This window comes from Colobus angolensis, unplaced genomic scaffold (genome assembly GCF_000951035.1).
Source record: "Colobus angolensis palliatus isolate OR3802 unplaced genomic scaffold, Cang.pa_1.0 Scaffold19, whole genome shotgun sequence".
Taxonomy (NCBI): Eukaryota; Metazoa; Chordata; class Mammalia; order Primates; family Cercopithecidae; genus Colobus; species Colobus angolensis.
Genome location: NW_012115043.1, coordinates 8,015,407 through 8,042,176, shown reverse-complemented (window position 1 = coordinate 8,042,176; position 26,770 = coordinate 8,015,407). Strand labels below are relative to the sequence as shown.

The window sequence follows — 26,770 nt, the reverse complement described above, 5'->3', positions numbered from 1 at the left end:
GTTTTATAGTTTTAAGACTTACATTTCAGGCCGGGCGCGGTGGCTCAAGCCTGTAATCCCAGCACTTTGGGAGGCCGAGATGGGCAGATCACGAGGTCAGGAGATCGAGACCATCCTGGCTAACCCGGTGAAACCCTGTTTCTACTAAAAAATACAAAAAACTAGCCGGACGAGGTGGCGGGCGCCTGTAGTCCCAGCTACTCGGGAGGCTGAAGCAGGAGAATGGCGTAAACCCAGGAGGCGGAGCTTGCAGTGAGCTGAGATCCGGCCACTGCACTCCAGCCTGGGCAACAGTGAGACTCCATCTCAAAAAAAAAAAAAAAAAAAGACATTTCAGACCTTTGATCTATTTTAATTTTTGTATATGGTGTAACTGTCCAACTTAATTCTTTTGCATGTTGATATCCAGTTTCCCCAGCACCATTTGTTGAAAAGATGGTCCTTTCCTCATTGAGTAGTCTTGTCATTCTTGTCAAAAATCAGTTGACTGTGTATGTAAGAGTTTATTTCATTGGTCTGTATGTCTGTCCTTATATCAGTGCCATACTGTTTGATTACTGTACCTTTGTAGTAAGTTTTAAAATCAAAAGTGTCAGTCCTGTAACTTTTTTGTTCTTTTTCAAAATTGTTTTGGCTATTCAGGATTCCTTAAGAGTCCATATGAGTTTTAGGATGGGTTTTCTATTTCTGCAAAAATTTCTATTGGGATTTTGATAAGAATTGCACTGAATCTGTGGACTGCTTTGGGTAGTAATAATCATGTTAACAACATCAAGCCTTCTAATCTATGAATGCAGGATGTCTTTAAAAATTTATTTCAGCAATATTTTGTAGTTTTCAGGTATAAGTCTTTTGTCTCCTTAAATGTATTCCTAAGTATTTTATTCTTTTTGATGCTACTATAAATGGAATTATCTTAATTTCCATTTTGGAAATACCTAATAATGAATACATTGTCAGTGTGTAGCAATGCAACTAATTTTTGTGTGTTGATTTTGTATCCTGTCTTTTCATTCTCTTGACAGTATCTTTTACAGAGCAAAAATTTTTAATTGTAATGAAGTCTAACTTATAAATCCTTCTTTCATGGATTGTGCCTTTGGTGTTGCATCTAAAAAGCCATTGCCAAACTCAAGGTCATCTGGATTTTTTCCTATGTTCTGAAAGTTTTATACGTTTGATCTATTTTAATAGTTTTTGCGGAGGGAATAAAAGGTCTGTGTCTAGATTTTTTTTTTTTTTGGCATGTGAATGTCCAGTTCTAGTACCATTTGTTGAAAATACTATCCATTCTCCATTGTATTGTCTCTGCTCCGTTGTCATAGGCAGTTGACTGTATTTGTATGAGTCTATTTCTGGGTGCTCTATTCTCTTCCACTGATCTGTTTTCTTTCTTTCACCAGCACATTGTCTTGGTACTATAGCTTTGTAATAAGTCTAAGTTGGGTAATATCAGTCTTTCAATTTTGTTCTTCTTCAGTGTTGTATTTGCTATTCTTGGTCTTTTTTGCCTTTCCATAATAAACTTTAATTTTGTCACCATCCACAAAATAATTTGCTGGTTTGAGATTGCACTGAATCTATAGATGCAATTGGGAAGAACTGATACCAATAGTGAGTCTTCATATCCATGAACACAGGATGTCTTTATGTCTTTTAAAATTTCTTTCAGCAACATTTTATAGCTTTCACGTACAGTTAATTTTTTTTTAACTGTAGGGTTTTTTACATGAGATCATGTGATCTGTCAACAGAGATAATTATACTTTTTCCTTTTCATTTTGGATGTTTTTTTCCTTACCTAGTTGCTTTAGCTAAAACTTCCAATATTATGTTGAACAGAAGTGGCAAAAGTAAGCATCCTTGTTTTCCTGATCTTAGAGGAAACGTTTTCAGTCTTTCATCATTGAGTGTGATGTTCACTGTGGGTTTTCATATATGGCCTTTGTCATGTTGAAGTTCTCCTTTTTCTAGTTTGAGTGTTCAAATGATGATTTTAAATGTGGAAAATTCTGTTTCCTTTCCTCATTTCTTATTCTCCCTATGACCCGCCCTGTCCCCGCCAAGGCGATAGCTTTTTACATGATGTAACAAATACTTGCTGATGAAAGCGTCCATGACTTCAGCTGCAGAGCTCACAAGCACCATAGTGATCAGTCTGAAGGGATTGTCAGGGCCAGCCAGTCTGCTGTGTAGTCAGTGCTCTTTGTAGCCAGAGATGTGGGACTTGGGAGGCTCCTGAGAACATCATCACTCTATTTGCAAGTTTGAGTGTAGAGTCTGAGACTTGCTTCAGGAAATGTAATGTCAAAATATAATACGTCCTTTCCCAGGAACCATCCTTGACATAAAATAACAGGTTGACCAGGTTGGCAATTCCAGTATTTGTGGGAAATTGAGGAAAGAATGGTAACTGTCCACTGGAGGTTGAGAAAGGTTCAAAGAAAGAAGTGAGAAGTGAGTTGTAGGGAGGCAGGCATAGGATGTGCCTTCTAGGTACTGAGATCAGGCAACAAAGGCATATTCAAGACTTTTGTCTAGTCCTCTGCCACACCTTGCCTCAACCAACTTTCCCTGAAAGGGCGCTGTCTGCTACTGTCACAGACACAAAGGCTGACTATGGCTTGGAAACTTGAGTACAGAGACAAGAGTGCTTTTCTATACACAGCTAGGTTTCTGCTTGCTACCCAACTTTAAACTAATACATTAAAGATACATACATGCTCTGTAAAGACAAATGATTAACATAAAAGTCAGGATAATGGCTACTTCTGGGCAGAGGAAGGGGAATTATTTTTGGTAAGAAGCACATGGCTGCACAGGTTGCCCACTGCACAACTCTAGGAGAGGCCGTGCACAGAGACCCTGGCTCCTTGAGTACTCGAGAAAATCCAAGTGTGGGGTCCATAGGCATTCATATTTTTTCTACAGAATAACGTGCGTTTTATACAGATCTATGAATATCTGATTGCATCAGGAATTGGCAAAGGGGCCAGAGAGTAAATACAGTAAGTCTTCATTTAATGTCATCAGTAGTTTCTTGGAAACTGCAAGTTTAAAGCAAAATGACATACAGCAGGTCCTCCAGTAACAGTTTCCTTTAATGTTTAGTTATAACATTGATGAGAAAAAAACTGCTTCACATAGTCACATTTTTCAAGAACCTGCCATGACATGAAGTGAGGACTTGCTGTGTTTTAGGTTTTGCACCACCTAAGACCTCTGCCCCAGTGACTCAGTTTGGTGTAGCGTAAAAGCAGCCAGACAGTAATGTAAACAAATGGGCATGGCTGTGTTCCAGCGAAACTTTATTTACAAAACCAGGTGGCTGGTTGGATGTTTTAGGACTGTAGTTTACTAAACCCCAGGTTACACAATTACATCTTTAAACGAAAAAAAAATGTAGCTGTGATTTATCTAGGAACTGAGAGTACAGAGTCTGGACAGAGAAGGTTGATAGCATAGCCTTCTGTGATCTATGTTGATTTTTAAATGATCTAAATTTGACTTTTTTTATGAGCTTGGAGCTTTGTCCTCTATCATGTAACATATTGACAGAAAACCACAATTGAAACTTTAAATTCATCAGGAAACCATTTTATCAGAATTATCCAGATGAATTTTCATTAATAGTAAAACCAACACAATTGATCACCAGATGTCAGGCATGATGCCAGGTGCTTTACATATGTTATTTGTCTCCCTTACAATAGTTCTTCAGCGTAGGTATTATTTTTTGTCTCCAGTTTGCAACTGAGAAAGGTTAACTTTCCTTAGGTCGTATAGCTAATAAAGCTGAGATTTTAAACCTGGGTCATTCAGCTTCAAAGTTCAGTCTTTTTTCTACAGTACATTGGCTCTAGAAAAGGTATCTTGTTTTAATGCTGCCAAAATCAATTTGTTTAGATTGTCTTCGCAGTTTTACTGACTTAGAAGAACTTGATGAGACAGAGTTATATATGTGCCATAAATGCAAAAAGAAACAAAAGTCCACAAAAAAGTTTTGGATTCAAAAACTACCCAAGGTGAGTGTTGATTTTGAGTTATGAAGCAATTTCCAAGGGGAAAATGCTTGACTGCTAAGACCATGTCTATAACTTTACACTATGTGAACTGTTCTGTATGTCTCTAGGGTTTACAGAATGAATGCATAAGGTATGCATGGAAGAATGATTGATAGGGCAGCTAAAATGTTATTTACTGAACTGATAGTAGTATCAGACTTTGAAAGGCAAATTAGGTGTTCACAATCTTTGACCTCATCTCTGTCCTCCAGGTGCTATGCTTACATTTGAAAAGATTTCATTGGACAGCATATTTAAGAAATAAAGTTGATACATATGTAGAATTTCCATTGAGAGGCCTAGACATGAAATGCTACTTACTAGAGGTAAGGTGGTTACCTTTTTAGCATGGTGAAAAAATGGCTCTTCAGTAAGATTGTCATCACACGGAGAGGTTAGAGGTCATCAAGATACTGATGTCATTGACCATTGCTCCTTCTTCCTTGTTCTGTAGCCTGAGAACAGTGGCCCGGAGAGCTGCCTGTATGACCTCGCCGCTGTGGTGGTGCATCATGGTTCCGGGTGAGTACAACAGCTAGCTTCTGGTGGGTGGGAGTACCTGGTGGCCAGCCCAATGACCTGCAGTTTTGTACCACTCTTGATAGTTCTCCCTAAAAATTGGATTCAGATAAAGTAGGTGAAATTTCCTTCAGTTTTGCTGTAGAAGAGTACTCTTGAGATGATGTTATGAAGCCTTAAGGGAAGGTAAATAAAAATGAAATGGAGAATGGTTCATTTGAACCCAGTATTTAGAACCCGGTCTGTTTGTCCATAGACTCCAAAGTTGCTTATTCCTTTACCAATTGAAATTTAAATGGGGCAAAAGGGGAAATTATTTGGAATAACTTACTCCATGTCATCTACTGTAAAGACTCATTTTAAGTCTTATTAAATAATAACACTAATTTTTTTCCCTAAAAGTTTGTATTAGGGGTCTAACCTGGTTTTTGGTCTGAGAGTTGCTATTCTACTTTCAAACTTAAGACTACTATATGTGGGCAAACGACTCTCCATGTTGAAAATCCTTTTCCCGCACAGCTGTGAGGTCAATAAAGTAACATCTACACTCACATAGTGTTATGAAGGACAAGTCTGATTCTCACTACTTTATAGACGCCTGGGCTTTTTTCCCCTTGGAAGTATGGAGGATCCTCTATCTTTGGACTTAAATATCATCAAATGTATTCCTGCTTGGTAGTTGGTAGGAACACTTTTAGTTTGGTGCCTTCAGCTCATGAAAATGTTTATACTATAGGTCTGAACCCATTCTTTGTTCTCTGTACCCCTATTATATGCATAGTGAATTTCCTGGATCTCTCTTCCACATGTCTTAAATACTCTTTAATGATTTCTGTCTCTGTTTCTAAGGACTGCCATGGCCTACTTTTCCAAATCACCAATTTGGGTTTCATCTGTACCCAAATAAAAGATTAGCTCCTCCATGAAATATTTATATTACATCAATCACATTTTTCTGACAACTTTTTCATAACAGCCTATTCTTGTTTTATGATTGCACTATCTTTTTGAAACTATTAGCACTAATTTAAAAATTTAAAGTTCCCCTAGGTTTTCTGCATTCAATTCCTCAGGGTTGATCGATCGCTTTACTTGTTCTTCCTGGTATTTCTTTCCTCTCAAAAATTTGATTTTGTAGGCATGCAAAAAGCTTAAATATTTTTAAAATTTGGTTTTGGTGGTTTATTCTGAATCATAGTAAATGCATAGTAAATGATGAGATGGATCTTTATTGTTTAAATAGGGTTTTCCTGGCAGTTACGAAGGTCTGTTCTACCTGCAGGCCTTCTTTCTTGGAGGGCTGACTCTAAGGTTCCGTGTGTGAGTGGGTAGGTCAGGCTGAGAGGGGAGAGCCCCGATGACCACAGTGTCAGAGAAGGGTGCCCTTCTTTGTTAAGCTTAGTTTTTTCCTAAGATTCTGATGGGAAAACCTGGTACGTAGTTTTCCATGTTTCCGTAGGCCTTGACCTGTGCTTGTTAGGTTGAGAGTTCCCCCTCTGTATTTTCTCCATTAGTCCAGGGCCATCTGCTTTGTACTCTAGCAAACCCTCGATTTCTGGTCAGTTTGGAGGAAGGTAAAAACATGAGTTTAGTAAGCATCTTAAAAGTCTAGGATGTATTCTTACTAAAATTTAAATCTAACATTATGTAGTTTACAGGTCTTTTTGTGATTTCTGAGGTCCTTTTTTCCTTTGGTCTTTTGCCTTTACAGGGTTGGTTCTGGACATTACACAGCATATGCAACTCACGAAGGCCGCTGGTTCCACTTCAATGACAGTACTGTAACACTGACTGACGAGGAGACTGTGGTGAAGGCAAAGGCCTACATCCTTTTCTACGTGGAACGCCAGGCCAAAGCTGGATCAGATAAACTTTAATACCTCCTCCAAATCATCATTCATCAACCATACCAGAGAAACATTTCCAGTTTTCCACAAATACTTGATCCAAGATTTAATTTCATTATGCACTTTTCAATTTCCTATTTTGGGTTTAGTTTTGTCAATGGTAGTGACTTACTGAACACGGGCACCAACTAATTTTGTTGTTGTTCTACCAGAAAACCTCAGCAGATGTTTTGATTTGCTGCTTTAGTTGTAATAATTCAATTTTTATATGTAGTTTTAAGAACTTAGTCTTATTTGACTTTTTTATTTTATGTTAATGTTTTCAGTTCTCACTATGAGGCACATTTACATCAATGCTTTTGTTCCTCTCACATGCTGAAAGCAAGATATGTTCCTTATTGTGAAGAGTGACACAACTGCCTGCTGTCTTTTCACAGCTGTAATGGAGATCAGGTTGTCTCTAAATCAAGGATCATGTGTGCACACAACTTGTGGCCCACAAAATTTCACAGTGACTGCTGAGTAATCATTCTTTTTGCCTGTAAAAGATAACAAAGGGCATCATTAAGTAGACCAGGTAATTACTGCTTGTCTCTCAAGGCTGCTGTTTATCAGCACTAACTAAATAAATTTGTTGGTTCAGTTGTACTTGTCCTGCAAATACGAGAATTACTCTCTTTGTTGGTTTTTTGGTTTTGGGGCATACTTGTTTGCAGGGAGGCAAGATGGGAGTAAAGACCAAATACATGTAATGTTTAAAAAAATGTTGTGACTCACTGATATGGTATAGGTGTTACAGTGAGGTAAAGCCATGGCGTCTGCCTCCTTTTTGAATCAGTCTCTCATTCCTCCTTAGTTGTAGCACTGGAAGTCACGGCATGTCCATTTTAGACTTACTGCTTGTGTTTGGCACCCGAGTCTGAGGTGTGAGCCTCTGCGATTTACTTGGCTCATCACCTGCACTTCAGTTTGTCACTGAGGGGGGGGTGCGCTTCCACAGGAGAAAATTTAGAATCTTTGCTGCTCTGGGTTTTAACACCTCTCATTGGCCTCTCCTGAGAGGAGAAGTTGAAAGTATTCTCATTTTGAGTAAGTAGAGTTTTCGTTTTGTTTTTTGGGGGTTTTTTTGGAGACAAGAATCTCGCTCTGTTGCCCAGGCTAGAGTGCAGTGGCATGATCTCAGCTCACTGCACCCTCAGCCTCCCGAGTAGCTGGGATTACAGGTGCCCACCACTACACCTGGCTATTTTTTTTTTTTTTTGATTTTTAGTAAAAACAGGGGTTTACCATGTTGGCTAGGATGGTCTCAAACTCCTGACCTCAGGTGATCTGCCCCCCTCACCACACCCAGCCAGTTTTGTTTTTAAAAAACTCAAATTCAAATTTGGAACCAGAATCCCATTTAAAGAAAGCAGTTGTAGTTTCTACAAGTGTTCTAAGACAGTCCTTTGATTTTTTTTTTTTTTGGTTGTGGGGGGGGGCATTGGTAGACGTAACCTACCAATTCTCCACAAGGAACAAAATGTATCTTGTATTAAGCCAACAAAACTTTCAGACATTTTTTTTTTTTTTTTTTAGATGGAGTCTTACTCTGTCCCTCAGGTTGGAGCGCAGTGGCATGATCACACCTCACTGTAGCCTCAACCTCCCAGACTCAAGCTATCCTCCCACTTTAGCCTCGAAGTAGCTGGCACCACCACACCCAGCTAATTTTTAATATTTTTACTGGAGATGAGGTTTCACCATGTTGCCCAGGCTGGTCTTGCACTCCTGGGCTCAAGTGATCCACCCGCCTTGGCTTCCCAAGGTGCTGGGATTACAGGCATGAGCCACCACACCCAGCCCGTTCTATTAAAAACATCTTGATCATTTTTTATTTGTAAGTTTATGAATGTAAGAACAGTCTGATGGCTTTCCCTCAGGTTGGATATCTGAAGTTGTGGGAGCAGATGTAGCTCCATTTCCATTTTAATATTAACTGGATAAATCCCACATCTTCCCAGAACACAATCTGCTAAACACTTTAAGATGACAAGGAGCAAATTGCAATTATGTGTAAACTTATATCATCCAGTACAATGGCCCCTAGCCACATGTGATTGAAATTGAAATTAGAAACTCAGTGCCTTCAGTCACACTAGCCACATTTCAAGTGCTCAGCACCCGCAGACAGCGTAGGACAGTGCTGCTCTAAATTTTCACTCCAAAGAATAAAGCTTTGCCATCACGTTTAGGTCTTACAACTTGGAGTCCTAAAAGATAATAGGGAAATGTGTGCTTAAGTTAATTTACAGCGCTAAATTACATCAGGTTAAACTGTATGAAACTCTGCTATTTGACGAGTTCTGATCTACAAAAATGACAGCCCCAACCTGATCTGATGTATCACACATTAACACCACATCTAATTGAACCTAAAATGTGAGTGTCTCCTGTGATCATGCGAAGTATCTCCTATGAATCCGGGCTCTTTTGCTTAGAAGGTAGACAGCTGTAACCTCTAGCACTGATCCTTCAATCTTCAGTCTCTCTGAACAGGCAGCTGTTGAACAGTAAGGGCCTGGGCAGAGTTGATGGTGAAAAAAAGCTGTATTTTTATACCAAATGGAACTTCAGCAACATTGGACTACTTTGTCAGGCAGAGTGGTCTTCAGACAGGTGATGCTGTTGGCTTAAGAGATGAATACATCTTCTCTCTGAATTTGTTTTTATTGGTTGGTTTTACTTGAACAGAAACGTTTGAATGGTATGAAGATTCTTTAGAAAAGTGATTGGATCCATTTGAATTGTGCACTTGAACACCAGTGATGTAAATGTGCCTACTGTATTTTAATTTTAACTGTGCAGCCTTACCACACCTATTTTGAAAGCTGATCTTTTGTGCTCTTCAGGGCTTTTCCCGTGTGCCATGTTGTCTCCAGCAATATATGTGGCTTCTCGCTCAGAGCTTCTGCTGAGGCAGGGCCTCGCACTGAGTCACATGGCTCCTTGGAACAAGAAAACTTTCTCAGAAGTCCTCCCACACAGGTGGGTGATAGAAACAGTTTGTGGCAACACAAATCTCTCTCCATGGTGGAGAAACCTTTGCTTATCCACTGTATTCTACTCAGTGTATAGTGATGACAAATATGCTAGAATTAAACCAGTCAAGTATACTGGCCCAGAGTGAGTTAAATGTGTATCTCACCTGTGGAACCTACTCAGCAGCTTGGTTTCTGGGGTTGGGGACATATTTATTTCTTAAAGCCAAACCTCTCCATTGGTTTAGTGTACATAAGTCTATTTAGATACACTTATCCCACTTTAATCTCCACCAGCCCCTAAACTCGCTCCTGTACCCTCTGTTGCTGAAGTGGCCTCTTCACTTGGGCCCTGGAAAAGCCCATGGAAAAAGTCTGTTCCTGTAGCCGAGGCCTGGGTCCCAGGTGACTAGGAGTAGCCATAGGCAGGCGAGGAGGAAGTGGGCATGTGGTGCTGTCTGTAGTCCAAGGTCTCTGCGTCTTGTCAGTGGGTGCAGTGCCTTCCCCTCAGGTGTGAGCGTGATGGGCTCTAGACTGCCTTCCATGAGCGCTGGTCATGCTGTGATGTCATCATTTTCCATTAAAACCCAGTGTGTATGATGCCAAGAAGATTAATTGTGCAAGTGGCTGATTCATTTAAATTGTAATCACATCCCTTTTCTGCTTCACCAACCTGAACTGTTTTAAAAAAAGTATCATTAAAAGTCTGTTCTCTTTCCTTTTGACTTATTTCTGAACACCTTTTTTCAGTGGAGCCACATAAATGATGATGTACTTACTCAACTTGTGGGCCTCCTCGGTCAACAGGTAGGAAGCTCTTACAGAATCCCCACGATTTGGAGCTGCTGTACCTGGAACAGGATGAAGTGACCTGTACGGGCAAAGTGATGGCCAGGAGATTAGTGCCTACAGTCAGGTGCCTGAGGTCCCACTCACTCTTGCTCAGTGAAATCACCCTCAGTCTCTTATGACTACTGATCTTACAAAAATAAGGCCCCTTCCCTCCCCTTTAGAGCTAGACTGTACCCTGAGGCATGAGTTTTGAGGTTCTGAGCAAAGGATATTGGTCATCTTTTAAGGTAAAACAGGCAAATAACTGCTGTTAAACAAACATCCTGCTTACAGTTAAGTTCCTGTAGACTACCTCTCTGCCCCCATGCCTCCTGCAGACGGAACCCTGTTTCGACATTCGTCCTTTGCCTGTTCTTGTCAGTCTTCTAAAATTGAAGACACAGGTTCCTGCAGTTCAAACTGTCATGCATCCTTGTTCCATGGGGCACATTCTCTTTTGGCAGCTGTGCTGGTCAGAGGCTGCGTGGTTGCTGTCACTGCTGCCAAACAGCCTAGCTCTGGACAAGGCCAAAGGGGCAGAGCTTCATCACCTCCTCTGGCTGTGCCTCAGACCCTCTGCAGCATGCAGGAGCATGTTCCCCCCGACCCTGGTAGTCTAGGATGCTTCCTGCAGCCTACCTGGAGCAACAGCAGAGGGGCAAGGCTCTAAATGTGCTCCCTGCCAATCTTTTGCCATTCCAGCAGGGCTGCAGTAGTGCAACTTGGAAGCCACGCTGAAGCAGTGACTCTTACTCAGTGGAAGGCACAAGTACCGCTCTGGCCTTGCAAGAAGTTGAAAGAACCACCTATTTCTAAGGGTCAGCCCTCTGAAAAGCACTGGTTTGCGGAGGATTGGGGAGGGAAAGTGAAGATAATGCAGCTTTCTAATAACACCACCTGTGGTATTACAGCATCCATTTTAAGTGGAGAAGTACACCTAGACAGAGCCTAAATTAGGGTGTCAGCTATAATTGAGCACTACATCGATGAGCTTGAAATAGCAGCAGTAGCTGGCTCCCCTTCCTTGGGAAATGCTTCCTTTTGACTGTTCCTTGGTTTGTTTTTAAGAGAATCCCCCTCCCCCGCTGCACTTTATCTTGGCACAGGGGAGTAATGGAGGCACAGGGGCACCAGCTGAGGCTGGCTTCTCAGGAAAGCCACTGACAATGGCTACTTTCTTCTTTGCTTGACTGCTTTCTGCCTTTAAAGGCAAAGCTGCACCAGCCCTGACCAAACCTTAGTTCCAGAAGTGGGTTCAGCATAGGCTACTTCATTTGTGTCTATGGGAAAACAAAAAGATTCCCATTCCCTCTTGTTCCAAATGGGAGAACAAAGTAACCACTGAGGTGGTAGTCCCTAGGCTGGCAGAGGAAAAACCGTTCTCTCCTCACTATTGCCTAGGCAGAACATGGCATATACAGCTGCACCATATCAGCATCCCCCAAGCAAACCAAAAAACAACACCTGGGATTTTAGGGAGTTAAGTTTGGGTCCTGGGTTTGGGAGCGAAGCAGCATGAGGAAACGGGTCTGCCATATGGTGAGGCCTCGGGTACTCAGGAAAGGGGAGCTTCACAGATAGTACCTCCAGGCAACTTGGCCTAGAGTTGAGTCAGAGAGGGCAGGGGTGGCCCCACTGGCTTCTCCAAGAGGGAACAGAGGGCACTCAGAGCGGATGGTGTGTGGTCAACTTAAAGGCAAAGATGGACTAAAATATTAAAATTGTTTGAAGCAGTTTCACATTAAGAGCTACCTCATCCATCCTGACATTTTGGGAAATACAGGTTATACATACATAGTAGAAGGCCTTACCAGTGAGAAAATGTAAAGCCAAGTAAATTTAAATTTAAAACACACACTCAGTACTACTTGACCAAAACTACACAACCACAAAACACCAATAAGACACAGACACACAACTTTGGAAAGAAGCTACTTCAGTAAAATCTCTCATGAAACAACTCAGGGTAAAAATCTAGCTGTTGGGGAGGCTCAGGAAAATCCCCCTGCCTGGTGGCAGGCAGCAGGACTTGAAGGCCAACCAGCCTAGCCTGGAGACAATTACTGTATGGCACAAAAACAACAGGAAGGAGGCAGCAGCCATGTACTCTGCTCACAACTCACAACTGTCACCCTTAGCTCTTCACACACAACAGGTTTCTTCCTAGTAAGGGTGGAGCAAAAGATTCCACACTGATGTACTAGAAAATCAACCCAGGTAACATCTACAATTAGACTCCTTCCCCGTGAGTAGAGACTGCAAAGCCAGACAGAGCTGGCCTGGCCACCGCCACTGCCACCGCCAAAGAAAACGCCTCGGGAAAAGCCAAAAGTGCTTGCCGCTAAACACCATTGTCAGCTAAAGGGAAAAAAAAATCCCTTTTAAGGAAAGTAACTTCAATAGGCTCCTTTTCTGCCAGGACCTCCAATCCCTCTGAACAGAAGCCGAACCACAGACTGCCGCACGTATGTCTGGGTCCTGGCTTTTCTTCCCTCACCCCTCCTCAGAGCTGCAGCACCAGTTGTTAGCCAAAAATAAACACCATTCCTCAACCATATATGTCCACCGGCCCAGAGCCGGGGAGGAGGAGAGCAGGCAGGTCAGCCCGTCCCCTGGCTGCAGCTGCACTCACATGTGGCCACTGCTCACCATGCACATAACCCAGCTCAACCGGGAGTGCCTGCTGCACCTCTTCTCCTTCCTAGACAAGGACAGCAGGAAGAGCCTCGCCAGGACGTGCTCCCAGCTCCACGAGGTGTTTGAGGACCCCGCACTCTGGTCCCTGCTGCACTTCCGTTCCCTCACTGAACTCCGGAAGGACAACTTCCTCCTGGGCCCGGCACTCCGCACTCTCTCCATCTGTTGGCACTCCAGCCGCGTGCAGGTGTGCAGCATCGAGGACTGGCTCAAGAGTGCCTTCCAGAGAAGCATCTGCAGCCGGCACGAGCGCCTGGTCAATGATTTCCTCCTCCAGGTGTGCGACAGGTAGGCCACCTTGCCTCCTGAGCAGTGCTGGCCCCGCTAGCTCTGGCTTCCCTCTTGCGGGGCAGGGAAGAGCAAATTACGAGACCAAGATGGTTCCACCTTCGGGGTGCCTCAGACTAGGCAGGCCCAAGGCAGACATCCAGACCCGCCCAAAGCATGGTCCCCAGGAGATGATAAAATCAAGAGGGAAACAATTGCTAATCCTCCTCTTAGCCTCACAGGTCCTGGAGCTGCTTCATGCAAACACCAGGAAGTGGGGCCTCCATACTGGTAGTCATTAAGTGCTGGGTGGGTCCAGCTGGGCCTGGATTTTCAAGGTCAGGCTCTGGGAAAAGGCTTCCAGATGCAGCAATCAGCTCACCCCTCCATTAGGCCTAGCAAGCAGCCCCCGAGGCCTGGGAAACGATGTGGAGGAAAGAGAGGTGGGGGAGCCAGGGTGCTGGGGTCAGCTAAGCCAAACCAGGCTCCAGGAGTAGATAAATGACTGATTTACACAGTACTCCTAAGGAGGGTGACTTATCCTAATTTTTCAAATTAGCAAACTGATGCTCCACGAGGTGGTGTGATTTGCCCACAGTCTAGGGTTGCCAGATTTTAGCAAATATATAGGCTGCCCAGTTAAATAGGAATTTCAGATAAACAGTGAATAATATTTTAGTGTAAGTATGTCCCAAGTACATCTTGTGTTTATCTGCTAACCCCACCCCAGACACAGACATAGACGCTGAACCACCAGGCCAGACTCCCTCCATGGCCCCAGCCTCATGGGTATAGTGACCCAGGCAAGAACACGGAGCTACTCAACCAGCCTCTCACTGAGCTTCTGCCAGTCCTGTGCTGCCTTCGAGGAAAAACACCCCCTTGATCAAACTGGGCCTGCTGTTCATGGAAAACTAGGCTCAGCCAGTTTACTGCCACCCAAGTTCGTAGTTGCTATTTGCTGGCAGCACTACAGGAGTGGAAGGAAACAGCGTAGTGACCCCACCTTTCTTTTGAGCTGGGAGAAAACAGAAGATGGACTTGGGGCTGGGCCCTGACTGGACAAGGCCATTTTGATGGGCTTAACAAGGCCCAAGAATCAGACTAGAGAGTGATATGGCGAGGGGCGGGGCGCGAATGGCAGAACATGCCCTGAAATTGTTCCATTCTTACTGTAAGAGAACCGAGCTTAATGCTCCAAACCTGCGGGTGTGAAGTGGACCTCCCAGGCCACTGTACTGATCAAGCAAGGGGCCCTGCTGTCACATAAAAAGCAAAAGGCTTTGCTGTCAGGGCTCTGCCGGGTCACCCAGTTCGTCCAACCATGTGATCCCAGCTCAAATATTTAAACTCTTGCAACCTCATTTCTCCTTCTGTAAAATGTGCTAAATTTTTCTTATCCGATAAGAGAATGACACAGTGGCACCTGGCACATAGCAGGTATGATGAACGTCTACCGAATCTGGTTCTTCTGGCACTCGGCTCGGGCCGGGAGGAATGGCTGAGGATGGCTGGGCAGGGACGGTCGCTCTTTGTTTCTTCCCTGTATTAGAATTATTCCAAAGATTCTTAGAGGAAAAGATCACCCAACACCTTTGAGGCTTAAACACCTAATCCTTATAACCACCTTGAAGGTAACCATTCCTCCCACTTGACAAATGAGAAAGTGGCGCTCAGCAAGGCTCAGACATCTGTCCTGGGTTTGACAGCAAGTCAGTCACCAGCCAGTCACTTGAGCTCCCTGGGCCAGTTTCTTCACTTACAAAACTAGGGGTGCAGAGGTTGACGGGGTGACTAACGAAGGCGCATGAACCTGAAGGAGGCCTGGGTTCGGTGTGACACCTGGCTGCGCCCAGCATGTTTTAGTGCCTTACTTCCCACCCCAGGCACAAAGGAGCTGAGCTTGCCCAGCCAGGGGCAGTCACGGAGCTGCAGGGGAGGCTGACGGTGGGGGGGGGAGGGAAACGCTTCCCCAGCCCAGACTCTAGCTCCCTCTGGCTGCGGTGAGCCAAGGCCCTGGCCCATTAGTCGGTCCTTCTGGACTGGAAGCAGGCTGGTCCCGTTTGTTTCCAGGGAAAGCGGGTTATGACTGCCTGTGGGAGGCCCCGTTGCAGGCTCCTCCCAACCCCAGTGGTAGACATTATTTCCCCCACGCAGAGCAAACGAAGGCTCTGTGAGTGACTGACGTGGCGATAAGCCAAGTCTAACTTGGCTCAAGATCTTTTTTTTTGTTGGGAGGGGCTGATGAGGCTGCAGCAGAGGGTTCCCCCAAGCTTTCTGGGCAAGCCACCTGGGTGGGTGTCCCTGATTGTACCTGCTCAGGGCCTGCGTCTAGCTGCCTCCAATCCCTGCCCTTTTCCAGGCTGGTGGCCCAGGGGATGCAGAAACAGCTCTAGTCAACTACGCTGAACCCGGACTCAATGCTGACGCGTGCCCCCACCGCCTCGAGGGTTGGGATAGGCCTGTCACTAAGCCACCTCCAAGGAAACAAATCCCTCTTCCCACTCACGTCCCGCCGGGACATTCAGGGGCCTCAGGCTTGAAGCTAGACTGGAGCAGACAGTAGCCACGCACCGCTCCCCTGCAAGGCAGCACATCCAGAGTGAAACAAAGAGACAAGGGCTGTGGCTCCTAGAACCGGCATTCCCTCTGTCCACAGCAGCCCCAGAACTCTGCTGGGCCGGGCTCAGGGCTTCCCACTAGGGCTCCCGAGGCTACAAGCCAAGAACCCACGCAAATGAAGGTACGGTAGGGTGCAGGGGCAGAAAGAACAGGGAAAATGGGGCGGCCAGAAAGTCGACGTGGAACCCTGTGTCATCGCAGCCAAGTGTCTTCACCTCGCAGGGCCCGAGTCCTCCTCGGTAAATGAGTCCACCCAGTCCCCCGGGACGGTTGGGTGGCTTTAACAAGCCAGTGAGCCCCGGGTCACCGCACTCTCCTCACAGGTGCCCCAACCTGGCGTCTGTCACGCTATCGGGCTGCGGCCACGTCACCGACGACTGCCTGGCCAGCCTGCTGCGCTGCTGCCCACGCCTGCGCGCACTGCGCCTGGAGAACTGCGCGCGCGTCACCAACCGCACGCTGGCGGCCGTGGCGGCGGACGGGCGCGCGCTGCAGACACTGCACGTGGACTTCTGCCGCAACGTGAGCGCGGCCGGCCTGCGCCACCTGCGCGCCGCGTGCCCGCGCCTGGCCCTGCGGGCGGAGCACAGCGCCGCCATGCTGCCCGACCAGCCCCCGCGCCCGCGCGCGCCCGCCGCGGCCCTCGGCAAGCTTCTGCCGCGCTAGACACCGCCCCCCGCGGTCCCCGGGGAAGGAGCGCAGCCTCAGACCGTCCTGGCTGCGAACCCAGCTCTTCCACCATGCAGCCCACCACCGCATCTTCTGAGCCTCATTTTCCCTGTCTGCACAGTGGGGATAAGAAACCCTACCTCACGTTAAGATTTTATATATAGGAGAAAAGCAAGATTAAATGGATGTTTGGAAAACACTCGGCTGGTTCTCACTCAACACCACCTCCTTTCCCCTCTTGCTTACGCCCCAGGCTTTCTGCTGTGCCCTTCCCATGGCGGCGGGAGGCGCCTGCACCTTCCTCGGGGACTCCGATGGCCGTTGAATCGAAATCACCTCGGTGGAGAGGACCTGAGCACTCGGAGTTCGCGGGCTTGCGCGCAGGGGTGACGGGGGCCAGGGCTGCCGCGCGCAGGGGTCTGGAGAGCCTCCGGGCGGAGCGACCCCGCGAGACCCGGCCGGCTCCCGGAGTACTCTGGGGACCGCCGTCTCCAGGGCCCCCGGTAGTGACCTCGGTAAAGCAGGAGGAGGGGAAGCAGGGGCGCAGGGGCAGAAAGAGCCCCCGAGCCGCTCCTCTTTGAGGTTTTGCCCGCGCGCGCGTCTGCCTGCCCACCTTTCTTGGGGCGGATGCGCTCCCGGAGCGACTGCACTCGCAATTGTAGAAAATTCGCTCCCAGTTGTTGAATGCTTACATAAACTGCATAGTTACCCATATTTTCTACTGTTCTCATATCATAAGGGAAAAATAAATGATTTGGAAGAAAAAAAAAAGCCTCAAACATTTAAAAACAAAACCAGCAGCCCTGGCTACGCTTTTGAAAATGGAACCATTATAAGCTGATGACAAGCTAGATTTTTCACCTGTTGGATTTGCTGGACATGAACACAAGCCTGGGCTTCCAATTTCAATTTCAGCGCTGTAGTCACTGATGTGTCACATTTAGTGAAGGCTCTCGGCCCTCCCGCAGCCGCCTGGTCCTGGGTCACTGGGGAGGATTCTGGGTGGGTGGAAAAGGCGAGGAGCATTACGGGCGCTGCTCACACTCCGGCTCCACTCAGCGCCAGCTGCGATAAAGCCCTTCACCCATCCAAGGCCAGGTGTTTCTTCTGTGTTAAAGAGCAGCTTGATCCCTACTCACAGGTTCCTGAATTCATTGCTTAAATAGGGAAACAGCAAGGAAAAAGACAAATTCTGTTCTCATGAAGCTTACCTTCTAGTGGGGGAAGAGACAACAGGTAACTGGTATATACGAAGGTAGAAAGGGCCGGACGCGGTGGCTCAACGCCTGTAATCCCAGCACTTTAGGAGGCCGAGACGTGTGAATCACGAGGTCAGGAGATTGAAACCATCCTGGCTAACACGGTGAAACCCTGTCTCTACTAAAAAAATACAAAAAAAATTAGCAGGGCGTGGTGGCGGGCGCCTGTAGTCCTAGCTATTAGGGAGGCTGAGGCAGGAGAATGGAGTGAACCCGGGAGGCGGAGCTTGCTTGCAGTGAGTCAAGATCGTGCCACTGCACTCCAGCCTGGGCGGCAGAGTGAGACTCCATCTCAAAAAAAAGAAAAAAAAAAAGAAGGTAGAAAGTATTTGGAAAAAAGTGCAGGCTGTAACAAGGGCTATTAGGGATTGCCGGCAAGAGATTGGGGGGTGGAGTGAAGCCTCTGAGAAAGGGTTGACCAATGTAAGCCTCACTGAGAAGATGACATTTGAAGGTATGAAGTGAGCCAGGGGGCCAAGACACTCCTAGCAGAGGAACAGGCAGTGCAGAGGCCGCGGACTACAGGCATGGCTCATGTGTTAGGGGAACAGCAAGGAGGTCAGAGTGACTGGGGCAGAGTGAATGAGCAGGGAAGCTGAGTAGCAGATATCAGAGGAGCAATGTAGCCCGCAGCTTAACTTCATGCATTTTAAACCTTCTTTTCCCCATTCTCTTGGGTTTCAAAATGTAACCTTGAGGCAACTCAAAAGCCTTTCTCCTTAGCCTTAAAATCGACTCCACATCCCTCCCCTTTCTCACCGGATATGCTCCCTTTTCATTTATCTAACTGTATGCTACTATTTAATTGTGCGATGTCTTAGAAGTTTCAGGGGCTAGTCTTGAGACAGACCAAGTCTGGAGACCCAGCTGCAAACCTCCAAAAATTACTTCAAAATGGCTAATTAATAACCTGGTCATTGTTAAAATAATGTCAACCCGAAATCCAGGTGGACTGAAACCCAAGCTAGCCACCAGGACAAAACACACAGACACATAGTCAGCCCAGTTCTTGCATGCCTTCCTTATCCAGTCTTCCCTTTCAAAACCCCTAAAAATTGCTTTCCCCACTAAACATTGAAGCAGTTACTTTAAATAGCAATCTGGCTACTTCCCCCTTTACTAGTTTTGGGTAATAAATTTACTTTTTGTTATCAGACTTCGCTCTTGTTAATTCAAACGTCTGCACCTGCTTTGTTTGGTTACGGTAAGGGATGGGGTAGCAGTGGATGCACAGATTAATGTGAGGATGAAACAAGAGATGAACGTTCCCCCTCAGCCCAATGTACCCCCAGAAGGAACCAGGGCCCCATATACAGATGAGAGTCAGGTGAAGTCCCAGCGGCCCTGGATTTTGTTCCAGGAAGAACATGTGGACAGGCAAGCAGCACGCTGTCCCACCCCAGCCCCTCTGGGGACTGCCAAAGGGCTCCTGGCTGGGGCAGTGCTTACTCCAGAAACAGGGTAGCCACAGTAAGCCCTGGCCCAGCATAATCCCTTCTAATCCCTACGTCAGGAGAGCCAGCTCTGTCACACCACCAGCTGCAGTGGAGTGGCAGGACCCTGCTACTAGCCTGTGAGACCCAGGCTGCTTTTTGGTGATTTCCCGGTTTGCTCACCATTGCTTTGCACTCTGGAGAGGCCTTGATGGGAATTAATTTTTCTCCCATTACTCTGAACACTGTTGAAAGCAAGCTCAGGCTTCCAGGGGGTTCAGTGTTTGTCTACAACAGAGCCACTTAAGCCTCAGGCCTTCGTTTTCATCATCTCCAATAAGCCCCAATTCCCAGCATGTTCTATTTGTCCTAAATTGGTAGCTTAGCCTGGAGAACAACAGGATCCTGGCTTCAGGATCTAATGGATCTGGGTTTCCATCCCATGTCCCTCACTTTCTAGCCCTGTGACCAAGGACAGATCGGCCCTCTGCAAACCTCAGTTTTCTGATCTGAGTACTAAGGATAACAAGTGAACCTTGCTTTTGGGGTGTTTGTAAGGATTGTGATTATGTAAAGCAGAGGTCACTGTAGGTTAAGCTAGAATGGGGCAATCTGCATTCCCCGATGACCCCCCTTTCCCATGGAAGCTCTTTCGTAGAGAGGGTTAAGTTCCCAGGTTAACCCTCCAATGCCTAGTAACTCCCCTGCACCCCAAGGCATAGTGATCACAGAACTCAAGCAGTGCTGCTGTGGCCAGTGCTGTTTCTAGGGACCCAAATTGGCCCCCACCTTAGCCAGAGGAGCTTTGGGTTCTGAAGCGAAGGGTCATTTTAGGTGACCCCAGAGGGCGGGCACTGATGGAGACACATGGCTCTCCACTCTGCCTTCTCACAGACACTGTTCACCACCACCAGGCATGCACTTAACAGAGCGCGACACCTCACTTAATCTACAAAACCCCTTTTGGAGCTTCCAGATAGCTACATGCATGGAGATTCCTGGAGGGAGGGTGGCATGTCCAGGGAGGGCATGGAATCTCTGTGCCCCTTCCCCACTAAATTAAAAAGTAAAAAACAACCCTTTCAAACTCAGGTTAGCATAGAAAAAAGGGCCCCCTGCAGGCTTAATCCACCAACTAATTCATCTCACAAGCATTTACTGGGTATTGGCCATAGGCTGGGCCAGGCCCTACCTGGAGGGACTCAGCCCTAGTTGGGAGACATGCAGCTGAGGTTGAAGGGGTGTTCTTGAGTGATCTCCAAGCTTTGCCATCCATAGCTTTTGACAAGATATGACATCTCTGAGCCTCACTTTATTCGTAAAACGGGACCATTACCCTCTCTGTGACATTGCTATGAGATTATGTCTAAATGTGCAGTGCCTGGAAGACAGGGATAGAGGGAGGTATCCTCATATCCTTGGGGGGCTAGAAAAGCTGAGTGCCTGGTACAACACACAAATTCCAGGCACTGGGAGGAAGCAAGCCAGGCCTATCTGTGGGTAAGCCAGGCACCCTTTGTGGCAGTCGGAGCTTTTGAGTTGGGCCTGTGGGCTGATCCCAGCTCCCACAGGTTCCAACCGTAAGGAGGATATTCCCATTGGCAGGCATGGCACAGCAAAGGCAAAGGTCAAGAAGCCCTAGGCATTTCCAGGGAAGGGGTGAGCCAGGGCTGATGGGAGCCTGATTGTATTCCTGAGCCACCCAGAAATGGCTTGGGATTTTCTGTGCCCTCACAGCCTTTCCCTCAACTCCTGGAATGCTAACTCTTTCTAAGGTTTGGCCAAGGCAGCGAATGGTCACATGCAGGATAAGGTGGTGGGAGAGATCAGGAAGAACCTCACCACTGGGGCAGGACACTGCTCCCTGGCTGGAGGCTGACCTGTGACCACATTGCTGGTCTGCACAGGGGCCCCAGTGCCGGCAGAGAGACCAGGGCCACACGCTCTTAGGTCAAGGGTTCCAGACCCTGCCCAGGAGGCAGCAGGCTGCTGGCAGGAGGTGGTGCTCTGAGGCTTGTCTTGCAGGGACACACTGGCCTGTTTCTGCACAGGATGAGTGTTTGGAGGGGAAGTGACTGAGCCCCCCTGGCTCTACCACGGCACACTGACAGGAAGCAAAGGCTCCCAGTTCTAGCCAGGGCACACCTATGACCCAGCTTTCCCTCTCCTGCTCTTGGATTCTTGGTTTATAGAGGCAGAGATCATCTGACCCCTTAGAGACTTTCCCTCCAGCTCTAGGATTCAATGCCCAAGATCTGCTTCTGGCTAACAACCAAACTCACCAGATGTAGGCTTCATCCGGCCAGAAGTCCTGGGCAAACGCCACAAAGCTAGGAGGCCCAGAACAAAGCCGTACTTCGAAGGATGTCAGGAGAAATCTTAAATTTTATTTTATTTTTTTGAGACGGAGTCTCGCTCTGTCGCCCAGGCTGGAGTGCAGTGGCGCAATCTCGGCTCACTGCAAGCTCCGCCTCACAGGTTCCCACCATTCTCCTGCCTCAGCCTCCTGAGTAGCTGGAACTACAGGCGCCCGCCATCATGCCCGGCTAATTTTTTGTATTTTTAGTAGAGACGGGGTTTCACCATGTTAGCCAGGATGGTCTTGATCTCCTGACCTCATGATCCACCTGCCTCGGTCTCCCAAAGTGCTGGGATTACAGGTGTGAGCCACCGCGCCCAGCCAGAAATGTTCAATTTTAAAAACTGATGGTCAAAGTTTTCTTGAGACTGCTTAAGGGTCATAAAAACTGCCAAGTATTTAAGTGAATGAGGCCAGCAAGCAACTGCCTAAGCCTCTGTAAGAGCTGAAAGTGAACCAAGGGAAGCGCCTGACCAGGCCCACTTCAACTCCTCAGATCAGAGACTTGTGCTTCCCCTTCTTCCAGAATTTTCAAAAAGTCAAGAGAGGCCAGGCGCCATGGCTCACGCCTATAATCCCAGCACTTTGGGAGATCGAGGTGGAAGGACTGCTTGAGGCCAGGAGTTCCAGACCAGCCTGGGCAACTAGCAAAAATGAAAAAAGTCAAGACAATGAGGAAATAACAGGTTTCTGGCAAAGGAACAGTGTGCGTTATAAAACCATGGCACTGTGCAGATTCCCCTCACAGGGTCAAACTTGAGCAGCTGTCTGTTAGTCCTGAGCCCAGGACCTGCAACCATGAGTGCCGGTCTTCTGGGGGTGCTCCTGCCCCTCAGTCCAGAGCAAACTGTGGCAGCAGCATAGGGTGAGGCATTATTTTGAATTTAGAGGCTGCAGATATATCCTTTGTTCTGCATGTCCTTAGCCCACCTCAGCAAGAGAGACGTAGGAAGCGGCTCAGAAGACCCTAAGAGGCCTCTCCTGGCTTCGTCCAGGATCTTGGCAGCACAGGTGCCTTTCTTTTCTTAGAGAAATTGTCTCCTGGTCCAGAGGCCCAGGCAGGACCTTCCCACTCCCAGCAGGAGGGCTTCAAGCCCAGAGCCCTTCAACGATGCTACTGACTACGCTCTTAGATCGGTATTAAAGGCTCATCTTTACCCAGACCTCCGGGGGTTCCCCCAAAAGCTGTAGTCCCTCCCTGAGACCCAATTCTAGTTGAAGCCTTTTTTCAATAAAACAAAGATGTCACCACTCTAAATATTTAGATACCCTCACTAGGAAACATCCATTTACCACATTATCTTAGCTGGCAAAATTGTGGCATTAACTGGCTGTAGGTGAGGGAGACACGCTGTCCACGGGCCTGCCCGTCTTCCTGCACACACTCCAAGAAGCCAGAGCCCTCCCAGCTGCTCTCAAGACAGCCCCTTCCCCCAGAAACACATGCTCACACACACTCACCCTGATGCTGCTGAACACACACACAGCACTGAGGGCCCGCAGGGGCTGGCTGAGTTTGAGCACCAAGAATGTAACCCCTTCCCCAGCCCTCTGCACAATTCCATCATTCAAGGATGTGAAAGCCACTCATCAGTTCTCACACTAATTCACACATTCACCCACTCATTCACTCATTGATACACGCTTAAGTGCCTGTTAGCGGTAGCTGGCCTTTCTGTAACACCTTCCCCTTGGCTGCCCTCCCCACAGAGACATGTTGTAAACTGCCCTGTTCTTTAATTCCATCACGTGCTCATTTTGTCTTTGTAGGTTCTTCACAGGAAGGGCCAGACAACATTACTGTGGTCCTCTTCCTCCTTGTGCGGTAGAGTCGCCCTCCACATTAGCTAGCCAGGGCTGTCAGAGAAGGATGGCTGGTGCTGACAGGGGTGGAGCAGCTGAGGGAACAAAGTGAGAGAGACCCAGGATGACAGAAGAACAATGGAAAATAGGGGCTTCCAACCCAGAGGGGTCTCCTAGAACCACATGGTTCCCCGCTATGTTATTTCCAAGTAAAGCCCACCCTCAGTGTAAAGGAATGTTTCTGAATGGGTCAAAAAGCCGTGAGAGCAAGACCAGCCTGGAAGCTCACTGTGTTCTGGGCTCATGTCTGCCTCAATGGTAGCCCCCAGTCAGAAGCTCCGCAGGAAGCAATACCAACAGCCACGCTCCAATTCCTGAATCTGCTTTATTTCTCTGCATAAGGAACCCTGAACAGGCAATTCAAATTAAAACAAAATAAATATATGAATATTCATGTAAAACTGTCCTTTCTAATGAACAATTATACACAATGTACAATTTCATGTTCACTGGGTGGGTTTACAAAAAGGTACCATTCCCAACTAAAAATGCACCAAAATGGTTTCATGCAAACTTATCAAAAGTGACCAAAAATATGGAGGGAAAAACCTGACTGAGAGCACTTTGTTTTTGTTGTTTTTGTACAATCACAGAAAAATAAAAACATCTAATTTCTTTGTTACATTTAGAATAACTAAATGTGGCCACTGTTTATAATGTTGGTTTATGTTCCTAAAACATCTACGTAGTTACCATAAAAGTGTATCAACATCAAATCAGAAGTGAGCATTACTGAGGGACAGGAGGGAGGGTGAGAGCACCCGCGCAGTCAGTAGTCGGTGTCGGAGCCCTCGGCGTTGTCCACGTTTCTTGAGAGCATGTAGTTGTCCATGTCGATCGAGCGGCAGTTGTTGATGGCATAGCGCAGGCGCTCGGCCATGACCAGCTGGCTGGAGTATGGGGGCAGCCTCAGCTGGAAGAAGCAGGTCTGTGAGGTAGGCAGACTGTCGTAAGGCTGTGGAGAGAGACCCAGAGCTGTGACTGGGAACATCAGAGTGCCATAAGGGGAGTGGAGCTGCCCATGACCTCTCCCTGCCTTCAAGATGGAATTACCATGGCCACATGGTTAAGTCAAGTGGACACAGAGACTGGGCCAGATAGAATGAGCCGAGGCCCTACTGCCCCGTGGCCCTCAAGGCTCTGGGTGAAGATGTTCCTTCCTCTCCTCACCTCCTCCAGTGTCTGTGTGTGTAAAGTGAGGAGAAGCTCTGACTGGCAGGATTGCTTGAGAGAATACACTACACACAGCGCCTGGCACAGGGTGAGAGTGTAGTAAGAAGGCACCTGTCCTTCGTACCCATCCATCAACAGGGTACAGACTAGAAGCCAGCTGCAGGAATCCCCCAACAGAGCAGGTAGAATGGAAAGAACAACTGTGAGGTGCAGCCCGCTACGGGAACCTCTTTGCCCCCTTCTCCTCTTCCTGTCCTCACGTGCATTCTGCCTCCTTTGCTGCGACCTGGCTGCCTCGCACAGCTCACATAAGGAAGGGGCAGTCAATTAAACCCCAGTCCATCCATTTAACTGATGGTGATGCATCCTTTAAAATTATAATTATGGCTGGCAGCAAAACAGGTGTTCAGGATACATTAGGAGGTTAAAAAAAGGCAGAAAAAATTCTACACACATCATGTAAAAAATTGTACAATTGAGGCAAAGACTACGAGGAATTTCACAAAGGTAAAAATAGCTACTACTGGAGAGACAGGATTATATATGTTCCTTATCCCTCCTTGCAAATACAACTATTTTCTAAACAATTCGTAATAAAAGTAATGACATTATACTGTTTTTATAAATTTTTTTTTTTTTTTTTTGAGACGGGGTCTCGCTATCACCCAGGCTGGAGTGCAGTGGCCGGCTCTCAGCTCACTGCAAACTCCGCCTCCCGGGTTCACGCCATTCTCCTGCCTCAGCCTCCCAAGTAGCTGGGACTACAGGCGCCCGCCACCACGCCCGGCTAGTTTTTGTATTTTTTAGTAGAGACGGGGTTTCACCGTGTTAGCCAGGATGGTCTCGATCTCCTGACCTCGTGATCCACCCGTCTCGGCCTCCCAAAGTGCTGGGATTACAGGCTTGAGCCACCGCGCCCGGCCTGTTTTTATAAATTTTTAAAAGGTTCGCTTAAAAAAAAAAAAAGAACCTGTCTTCTCTCACTCAACATCCTCTCGAAATCAGCCCTCCTCCGCAGAGCCCACACGTAGGTGAGCCGCATGTCCTGCTATGGGAGGTGGACGGCCCAGTAGCCCAAATGCACCAGAGCCAGTGATGACATAGAGCTCAACACAGAAAAACTGAAAGCAGCAAGGAAGGGAGGTGCCACTAGGTGGCTCTGTGACCTAAATGTGAGTACTGTAGAAAAGATCTAAAAGCCACAGAGGAAATGACCACAGTAGTCAGTTACTGAGGCTGACAACCCTGAGGCCTCCTAAAATGGCAGGGGTAGCCCGGGACAGATACAAGGCAAGGGTTGTTTCCAGAGCTGAATAGAAATGAGCCATTTCCTCCTCCCTACTTCTCTCTGAAGCAAGAAAACAGATTTACAACTTACAGTTCTTGGCAAGTCATGCAGAAAATTTATGGAAAGGCTTTTTATAACCCTTCCTGCACGTGGCTTCTCCAGCAAGCCTAGCCCAGGAGCAGAGCAACGGCCTGCTGCCTCAGGAGGCAGCACGGGGAGGAGTAGCTTTGGCTACAGCAACCTCCAAGAGTAGCTACTGGAAAAACACCAGAAAGCCAGACACTTAAACTGGCAGGAAGGGCCTGTGTGTGAAGAGGCCCCACTTCCCTTACTGTTTTCTGAGCAAACATCATGGGCCCTGCTCAGAGAATTGCCCAGCTCATATGGGAGAGGGGGCTTGTGAAGAGTGGGGATGGAGACAGAGGGAGGAGAGGCACTCCTAACTGAATGCAGTAAGTCCTGGGTTTGAGGGCTGTACCCAGTGTTCAGGAGGTGGAGAGAAGGAGTCTGGCTAGGTCTGCCTTCAGCAATGGTAGGGGCACTCCTGGAAAGCATCTAGGAGGGGTTCCTGGAGGACTTGACTGGCATTGGGCTTATAGGATGAGTAAGTGCTTGCCAGAGATAGAAGGAAAGGGGTGCGAAGGAGGACTTACTAAAGCAGAGGGAACAGGTTACATAAAAGCACAGAGTTTTAAAAACAGCCTGGTCTACTGCGGAGAAAGGCAAGCAGCCCATTGTGACCAGAACATGAGAAGTATCAAGATGTGAATCAGGGCCAGGCGCGGTGGCTCAAGCCTGTAATCCCAGCACTTTGGGAGGCCGAGACGGGCGGATCACGAGGTCAGGAGATCGAGACCAT

At 47.2% G+C, this 26,770-nt stretch overlaps 3 protein-coding genes across 3 annotated transcripts in view; 2 read left to right on the top strand and 1 right to left on the bottom strand.

Moving 5' to 3' along the window:
- Positions 1-7,099, top strand: part of USP3 (ubiquitin specific peptidase 3) — an 89,551-nt gene extending 82,452 nt beyond the window's left edge. Inside the window, exons 13-16 of the mRNA XM_011940566.1 lie at positions 3,907-4,025; positions 4,277-4,390; positions 4,519-4,586; positions 6,295-7,099. Coding sequence (XP_011795956.1) covers positions 3,907-4,025; positions 4,277-4,390; positions 4,519-4,586; positions 6,295-6,460 — 467 coding nt within the window. The 3' untranslated portion in view covers positions 6,461-7,099. The remainder of the gene's footprint in view (positions 1-3,906; positions 4,026-4,276; positions 4,391-4,518; positions 4,587-6,294) is intronic.
- Positions 7,100-12,880: 5,781 nt separating this feature from the next.
- Positions 12,881-17,268, top strand: FBXL22 (F-box and leucine-rich repeat protein 22). The gene is made up of 2 exons (XM_011940430.1): positions 12,881-13,266; positions 16,790-17,268. The coding sequence occupies exons 1-2, from the start codon at positions 12,914-12,916 to the stop codon at positions 17,115-17,117; spliced, it is 681 nt and encodes a 226-aa protein (XP_011795820.1). The 5' UTR covers positions 12,881-12,913; the 3' UTR covers positions 17,118-17,268.
- A 6,488-nt stretch (positions 17,269-23,756) lies between these two features.
- The window catches only part of HERC1 (HECT and RLD domain containing E3 ubiquitin protein ligase family member 1), a 248,445-nt gene continuing 245,431 nt past the window's right edge, over positions 23,757-26,770 (bottom strand). Inside the window, exon 79 of the mRNA XM_011940429.1 lies at positions 23,757-24,405. Coding sequence (XP_011795819.1) covers positions 24,220-24,405 — 186 coding nt within the window. The 3' untranslated portion in view covers positions 23,757-24,219. The remainder of the gene's footprint in view (positions 24,406-26,770) is intronic.